An 8,447-nucleotide genomic window follows, 5' to 3' on the forward strand; every position below is an offset into this window, starting at 1 on the left:
CAAGGAAAAGCAAGAACAAGTTGTCAAGTTCTTCAGATAATTTGTCCTGCTTTGCTGCAAGAGTTGTGCTGCACGCACAGTGTGGGAAGCCAAGAGAAGCTGCAGCTGGGGGCACATCTTGAGACAGGAGCTGCACCTTGTTCTCCAGGACAGGTTTTTGGAAAGAAAAGACAGGACTGTGGAGAAGATTCTGGGAAAATTGAAACAGCTTTTTTAAGAAATGAAAATAAAACCAAAAGAAACGACCAGTATGTTTTTCTCTATTTTTCTCTATTTATTTTTATGTTTCCCTTTTCCATCTTGCACTGTTTCTCCATCCCATTCATTCCAAATGGATCTCACCTCTAAGATCTGAGACTTGGCAAGTTTTAGACATTGTAAAATACCATGAGCGACACCCAGTTTTCCTTCCCCTGTTTTTCTTGGAAAGCAATGCTGGAGACACAAGTGCAGTGCTTGGGTCAGGTACAAATTCTGCATTCAGGGAATGTGCTCAGACAGTGTCTGACACTCAGCAGGGACAAGGCACAGCAGCAGCCAAGGGCATTGCTGTGCCCCTGTGCAGGAATCAAGACTCTGGCTCTTGGCTCAACACGGCAAAGTTCCCGTGTTTGGCCAGGCTCAGGGGCTGCCCGGGGAGCGCGGGGCTCGGCGCGGGGCCGAGCGGGCAACGGACAAACGGCCCCGGGGACAAACGGCCCCGGTGCTTCAGTTGCAGCGGCAGCAGCGGCAGCAGCAGCAGCAGCGGCGGCAGCAGCAGCGCAAAGAGAAAAAGCGAAAGAAGCGACATTATCGCCCCTCTTTATCTTCTCCTCTCCCTCTCCCACTGTTCCACCCTCTCTCCCGCGGTCCCTCACCCATTCCCGATCTCCTTTTCTCTGTGTTCCCCTCCTCTCCCAGTTTCCCTCTCCCCTTGCCCGCCCGGGACATGCCCCCGGCCCGCCCCTGGCCCCGGCCCCGGCCCCGGCGCCGGCCCCGGGCGTCCCGCCTCGCTCTCGCCTCCGCCCGGCTCTGGCCGAGCTGGCGCTGGCGCTTCTGGGCGGGCCTCAGTGCCTGGGGCTGGGGCGGTATCGCCGCCCTTTGGCTCCGCCTGCTCCGAGCCCTGCCCCGGCCCTGGCCCTGGTCCCGGCCCTGGTCCCGGCTCCTCCCGGGGCCCGCGGAGGACACAGGCGGTGCAGCCGTTGCCGCCGCCTCCGCTGCGGCTTCCCCGGCCCGAGCTCCGCCGCTCGGCAGCGCGGCCGCTGGCCCCGAGCCGCCGCTGTCGCGTTCCAAGGAGCGGACGCCTGCGGATGCTCGGCCCGGGGAGGTCGGGGAGCGCTCGGGGGCCGTTCCTGGCCCCGGGCCGAGCGCTGACGGCCGCGTCTCTTCCCCAGGGAAGGCGCAGGAGGCCCTGCAGCAGCGCTACAGGATCGGCTCGCTGCTGGGGCGCGGCGGCTTCGGCAGGGTTTTCTCGGCCACTCGGCTCTCGGATGGCGCCCCGGTGAGCAGAGGGGCCAGCGGCGGGCGGAGGAGGAGGAGAGGGCGGAGGAGGAGGAGAGGGCGGAGGAGGAGGATGGGGCTGGACACGGTAGGCGGCGAGCTGAATCCGCTGCTCCCTTTGGCTTGCAGGTGGCCATCAAAAAGGTGCCACGGAACCGCGTCCGGCACTGGGGCGAGCTGGTGAGTGAGCGGGGCCAGCGGCAGAAGCCGGGGCGTGGCGGGCGGGGATGAGCCGGGGCCCGGCAGGGTGGGAGCCACCAGGACACCTGGAGGGAGAGCGGGCGTGGGGCCAGCGGAGGGCACAGAGCATCCCGGGCTGGCTGAGGGCTCCCCGAGCCCTGGCACGGGCTCAGCCCCACTGACGGCACCGTGCTCCTCCCGCAGCCCGACGGCACCAGCGCACCACTGGAGATAGTGCTGCTGGACAAGGTGTCCACAGGCTTCCCCGGTGTGGTGCAGCTGCTGGATTGGTTTGAGCTCCCCAACACCATCGTGATGGTACTGGAGCGCCCAGAGCGGTGTCAGGACCTGCGGCATTTCATTCGAGCACGGAGGTTCCTGTCCGAGGAAGAGGCGCGGGAGCTTTTCCGGCAGGTGCTGGAGGCCGTGCAGCACTGCACCAGCTGCGGGGTCCTGCACAGAGACATAAAACCAGAGAACGTCTTGGTTGACCTGGACACCGGGCAGGCAAAATTAATTGACTTCGGCTGTGGCACCTACCTGCAGGACACAGCCTACACTCAATTTGCAGGTGAGCCCACCCAGGAGTAGGCTCCTGGTCCCGGTATCTCCTGGCCCAACATCTCCTGGCCCAGCATCTCAGGGCCCAACCAGGGTGTGGCAGCAGGGATTCCCCCAGGACAGGGGCTGGGGCTGGGGCAGCCAGCATGACAAAATCCCCCGTGGGTGGGGGTAGCAGAGAGGGGGAGCCAGGACCTGTGCACCAGCTGGTTTGGTGTGCAGGTGAGAATGGGCTTGGACTGCTGTGCTTCCCTGCTTTGCCTTGGTTCATAATATTTTTTGGGCAATGCCAGCAGGGAGGATGTGGGTATGGTTTTTCCCCAGCACTGGGAGAGGGTTTTTCCTTTCTTTGTCATGGTCGGGCCTTGCCAGGGTTTCTGCTGCCCTCTTCCAGCACCAGTGCCTTCTTTTCCAACCCTGGGTTTGTACACAAGTGCCAGGTGCTGGCGAGAGGGCAGCAGGTCACCCCGTGTGCCACTGGGGCAGCCCTACATGCCCAGGGATGCTGGGCTCAGGCTCTGGGAGCAGCAGCATCCCCCTGATGAGCTCCATCCGTATTCCATAGGAACACGATCATACAGCCCCCCGGAATGGACCAACTTCAGATGGTACTATGGCGAGGCAGCAACCGTCTGGACCCTGGGCATCCTGCTGCATGAGATGGTCTGCGGGAAGCACCCTTTCAGGAGGGGCTGGAACATCAGCTGGGCCCAGCTCCCGCTGCCACAACGGCTCTCCCAAGGTGGATCCTCATCTCTGGGCACGGGGGGAACACCAGTGTTGGGAGACAGCAGCGGGCTCGTGAGCATCCCGCTCTGGCAGCTGCTGAGGAGGTGGCACATGTCCTGCTCTCCTGCTCTCCTCCAAAACAGAGAATTGATGGGAAAGTTAAGGCCCAGCTGTGAGCACATCCAGCGTGGCCTGGGCACGGGTATAGTGGGGCAAAGCAGACAGGAGCCTTCTCCAACTGACCAGTGGTTTGTGGTTTCTCTCCCCAGATTGCCAAGTTCTGATCAGGCGGTGTTTATCCCTGCACTACTTGGACAGGCCCTCATTAGAAGACCTGTTCTGTGATCCCTGGATGCAGGATATTCATCAGCCATAGAAGAAGGGAGAGAGCCACGGGCACAGTGATGCAGGGACCTGGTAAGTTACAGCTCCACACATACCCTGGCAATCAGAAGCAAAGAAACCCAGACTTCTTTGTCCTGCCTGTGTCACTGCACAGGGCTCATCGAGTGAGAACACGCAGCCCTTGTGCTGGAGCTGAGCTGCTCTGCCCAGCACTGGTGGCCGCCATCTGAGCTGGTTTGCTTGTCCTGGTTCAGTGACAGCCGGGCCCTGGGCAGAACCCTGACAGCCTGGTGTCACCCCAGGGAAGAAGGAGCCCTTGGAGAAGCTGCACCAGGTGGGGCTGCTGCTGCTGCTGCTGCTGGGGACATGGAGGACAACAGCAAGGATGACAACCTCTTCCTCCACCTGGCCAGCGGCAGCTGGCGATGATGGACTTTGATTCTGGCACCTTCTTGAAAGCCAGGCTCCACAGAGAATTTTCAGGTAAGTCCAGACCCAGGGGGATGCTCCCAGATTTGTGCATTGGCTGGGAACCAAAGGTTTCCCCTTTGCTGGGGTGGATGCAACTGATTCTTCAGTGGCTGCCCAGCTGGTTTTTGGCAGGGCTGGGGGTGTGGGCTGGGGTGGTTACGAAATGGGAGTGGGCTCCTGGTCCTGCCAACAGCCCCCAGCACCCTCCGTGCCCCAGGCTGGGGCTGGGGCAGCCAGCCCAACACAAACAAACCCCCATGGCAGGAGCACAGGTGGGACTCCAGAACCTGAGCACGGCTGCTTTGCTGTGCAGGCAAGGAAGGGCTTGGGCTGCTCCACTCCCCTGCTTTGCTTTGGGATCACCGTGATTTTGGGGGACAGTGCAGGGGGGAAGGGAGAAAGCATGGGCTTCCCTCACCCGTGGGTGGGTTTTTCCCTAGAATGTAGGGGTTGTGCCTTCCTCAAACTCCTGACAGACATAAGATTTTTTACCTTTTTTCTTCTTTCCCCTTTTTGTCTGTAACCTATTTTCATTAATTTGTTGTTTGTTTTTCTAAAGGAAGAATTCTAGGTGGGGTCCAGTCTGGATCGGGAAGTGCTTGGGACCAGCTGTGGTGTGGATGGGCCGTGCCCTTGGAGAAGGCTGAGGACATCGTTTGGGACCAGCTTTTCTTCTGGTAGCAGATGGTGTGAGGTGGGTCCTCATCTCCTTGGCATGGGTGGGACAAGAGCTTTTGGGAGATGGCAGCGGGCACAGGAGCATCCCGCTCTGGGCAGCTGCTGAGGGGCTGGATCTGCTGTGGCTGGCTGCAGGCTGGGCACATGTCCTGCCCTCCTGCTCTGCTCCCAAAGGCAGCAGTGATGGGCAGCTTTGGGCTCAGCGCTGAGCATGGCCAGCATGGCCTGGGCACCGTGGCTGGCTGGGACAAGGGGACAGGAGCCTTGAGCTGACGGGCGGTTTCTGGTTTCTCTCCTTGCAGCCGGGCTCTGCGGATGCTGAGGCTGCTCTGGGCTCTGCCAGGGCTCTGCTGGGCTCAGCACCGGGCCGGGATCAGCCAAAGAAGAAACGGTGTGACCTCCAGCAGAGACTTGAGCATTTTGGCAATGCAGCTCAAGTCTGCAGAGTGTCCACCTCCAAAGGAAAACATGACACCCCCCCCAAAATTAAACTTGTTCCATAACTTCTGAAATGAAATCAATCTGGGATGACCCCAAATGTCATTTTTCAACTTTCTCAAGCTGTAGCTCATCCCTTCTCTGAACAGTTCTATCCCCCACCTGCCTTTTACTTCACAACTGCTCCCTCCTTTCCCCCAGTGATTTCCCAGCCCATCACAATCTCCATCACACTGCAGCCTTCCTTGATGCCCCTCACCACGAGGAAGGCCAAGCCCCAGGCTCAGGGACTCATCCTGTCACTGGCTGAAGAGCAGCAATGTCTGTCGGTGACAGGGGCTCTTGGATGTCTCTGAATTCATGGACAGAAGGGTCTGTCAGTGCCAGGGGCTCTTGGATGTCTCTGTATCCATGGACAGAAGGTCTGTCCTTGCAAAGGTTTCCATAATATCTTTGTACCCATGAGTATGGAATGAACACAGAGGGTGAAAGTATCAGTCACGTTGTTTGCACACTCCTTCCTTTCCATACAAGACACATCCATGCACACCCCCATGTATAGATATATTAAAAGGATAGGGATGGATAGAGATTTCCCACAGAGCTCTAACTTGGGCATAACTCACCTTGTAAGCCATGGCCAGGGGATTTTTTTCCCCAGCTCTGTGTGAGTAGGTGTCCAAGAACTGAAGGGAACAGCATTTAGAAGCAGTTTCAGGATTTCTAGGCAGGAAAGGGAGCTGACAATCATCCACATAACTCACCATATTCGTCGGGATGGGCTGCTGGTTCTTTAGGAATATGGCACAATGGAGACACAAGACTTGGGATAATCCCAGCTCTCTGTGGATCTGTGCAAAGGGTGGAGCAGCAGAAACACCTTGTGTCTTCTTTGGGGACACAAGGTCCAAGGAGCTGGGCTGGTGGCAGAGCGTGACCTGGGCTGGTGGCAGGTGAAGTCCCATTTCATGACATCCTGGAGTGGCACAGGACAAAGCTCCAAGCACCCACAGCCCCACTGAGGAAGTCCTTGGAGTGCTGCACATCCCATAGGAAAAGCTGCATTCACTCAGTCCATTGGGATTTATCATTTCCATTTGCAACGCTTTAGGTCCAAGTTTCAAACTGCAAAATTTTGACACTCAAGACACAGTCATGAAGAACATGTATTTCCTATTCCTTTAACTGCAGTGTAAAATATCTTAACATTGGAAAACATCCATCAAATCTGTAAAGGAAGGCAGCTAATGGATCCTTTCCACTAGCACGTGTACAAACTAAGGAACTAAAATCAAAGCTGAGTTCTCTTTTTGAAAGGATCAGTTACCTCTTTCTTACTACAGAGTTATAGAAGATTTTTCACTACACATTTGCGAGTAATTTTTATCTTTCATGTTTTTTTCGTGTTTGTTTGTTTGTTTGTTTGTTTTTCTACAGAAAACATGTCCTGGAAAAGGCATGCCCTTTGCTCTGGCTTCCCCTGTGGAGCAGCTCCCTTCGTGCTGGCTGAGCTGCTCAGGCAGAGCCCGGCAGCTCCCCGCCCTGCAGGGCTGAGGCTTTTCCCCGTTGCTGGGCACAGACTGATGGAGCAGCAGTGCTGAACACGGGCACACGCAGAGGGGCCAGAGCAGCTGCCTTTGTCCACCTGGAGCTCCAAGGCCAAACTCTGAGCAGGCACGGCTGGAAGAGACTCGCAGGCTCCCTGTTGGCTCTGCTGCCCCACTTGTGCCCAGCCCAGCTCTGTGTGAGGCAGAGGGAGAACAAGGGGCAGCTCCCTCCCAGCCCCAGCCCAGGGACCCCTCCAGCCCCAGGCCTTGGGCCACTGTCAGCACCTGCTGCTCCAGCCACGGCTTCTGCTGGCACTGCCAGCAACAACCAAACTGGGGCTGGTCCTGAGGGAGCAGCAGCAGTGCCTGGATCTGATCCCTCAGTCTGGGGCAGGGCCCCTGGGGGAACAGAGGGCACAGCAAGGGGGACAAAACCAGGCAGGGTCAGAGACTGGGAAGAGCCAGAGCTGGGAGCTCTTGGCTCACTGCACTCTTGGAGAAAGCTCTTGGCTGGGTCAAAGCGCTGAAAGGTGTGAAAGGCAGAGAGGAGGCCACACCAAACAATGCTCCTGTTTTCACACCCTTCTGTAATAAATGGCAATGATTCGTGCTAACTAAATTGTAACTGTTTTGAAAGTTATTATTAAGAGCAATCAAGGGAATTAGTGTTACAAGGCAGATGTACCCCCCTACAGATGTTACATGTTAAAATTAAGGTAGATGATGTAATTTTGAGATAAGAAATGTCCTAAGACAAAATCGACCTTGAGATGGATAAACTTGGTATGACTTTAGGCATGAGGCCTGAAAATTATAAAAGATAAGACTAATTAGTGGAGCGCAATGCTCACTTACATAACACTAGGCTTAGTACGCACGTGCAACCTGTGAGGTTATCCAGAGGACAATGAGGATGAGTGTAAGCCTTCAAGCAAAAGACCACCAAAAGAAGACTGAAGACCCCCTAGCAGCAAGTGAAGCATGGACCATAGAAGAATAGTAATTTAAAAATTGGAAGTAGGGGGAAACTTGCAGGAAACATGAATGAATATGTAGAAGCGTACAGTATATAAGTTTAGTTTGAATTGCTTTTTTTGTACATGAGGTAGGGTGAGAAGCCCTCCCCATACTCCGGTCAGTTTTACTTATGCTTTAATCATACTTAATTACTGACAAACTATATATATATATATATATATATATATATATATATATATATATATAAACATATATATATATATATATGTGTGTATATATATATATATATACCTGAATATATTTACTAAATTGTACTCTTTCACTAAATTGTATTTCTTTTATACCAAAACTGTATTCAATGCACTAAATTCTATCCATTTTTTCTTTATTATTAAATTACTATTAACTCAATAGACCTAGTTGTCAAAATTCTAATTTCATTTAGAACACTAACAGAAATGAGCTACCAACAGAGCTTGTTTTGATCTACATCAAACTTTGAGAAATGTCCCTCCCCCTGACAGCGACTCCTCTGCAGCTGCTCTGGGAGATCTCTGGGCCCAGCCCAGTAAAGGAGATTTCACTGGAGCTGAGGTGCTCGAGGGGGCCCATTTCAATGCTCTGCTGAAGCCCAAGGACATTGTGTTTCCCCAAGGAGCAATGTTCCTTTCTGGCACTCGCTGGCCCATGAGGGACAGGATTCACTTGCTGCCCCTGGGTGAGTTACAGCCACAGCGAGAGGGAGGAGCCCACCCATGGCTGCTGCTGGGTCCAGACATTGGGTGAGATAAAACTGTTCTAAATGAAATTAGAATTTGGACAACTTGGTCTCTTGAGTTAATAACAGTTTAATTAAAAATGAATACAATTTAGTAAACTGAATAATAATTGGTATAAAAGAATACAATTTAGTAAAAGAATACAATTTAATAAAAAAATGCAATTTATAGATGTAATTTGCAAGTAATTCTGTATGATTAAATCATAAGCAAAACTGACCGGGGTACGGAGGGGGCTTCCCACCCTGCCTCACATCGAAAA

The 8,447-nt window shown here is 54.2% G+C and overlaps 1 protein-coding gene across 3 annotated transcripts; it reads left to right on the forward strand.

Moving 5' to 3' along the window:
• The first annotated feature begins 716 nt into the window (after window positions 1-716).
• LOC147647319 (serine/threonine-protein kinase pim-1-like) lies at window positions 717-4,960 on the forward strand. Of its 3 annotated transcripts, none has more exons than XM_086872280.1 (8): window positions 717-1,480; window positions 1,609-1,659; window positions 1,864-2,230; window positions 2,786-2,962; window positions 3,219-3,366; window positions 3,549-3,777; window positions 4,325-4,459; window positions 4,746-4,960. In XM_086872280.1, exons 1-5 carry the CDS (start codon window positions 929-931, stop codon window positions 3,323-3,325), a joined length of 1,254 nt encoding a protein of 417 aa, XP_086728406.1. In that variant the 5' UTR covers window positions 717-928; the 3' UTR covers window positions 3,326-3,366; window positions 3,549-3,777; window positions 4,325-4,459; window positions 4,746-4,960. The 3 variants fall into 3 exon arrangements, with proteins under 3 accessions (XP_086728406.1, XP_086728407.1, XP_086728405.1); XM_086872281.1 differs by having other exon boundaries at window positions 3,597-3,777; XM_086872279.1 differs by lacking the exons at window positions 3,549-3,777; window positions 4,325-4,459; window positions 4,746-4,960 and having other exon boundaries at window positions 2,786-3,361.
• The last annotated feature ends 3,487 nt before the right edge of the window (window positions 4,961-8,447 follow it).

This window comes from Cyanistes caeruleus, unplaced genomic scaffold, assembly GCF_971803275.1.
Source record: "Cyanistes caeruleus unplaced genomic scaffold, bCyaCae1.hap1.1 HAP1_SCAFFOLD_11, whole genome shotgun sequence".
Classification (NCBI taxonomy): Eukaryota; Metazoa; Chordata; class Aves; order Passeriformes; family Paridae; genus Cyanistes; species Cyanistes caeruleus.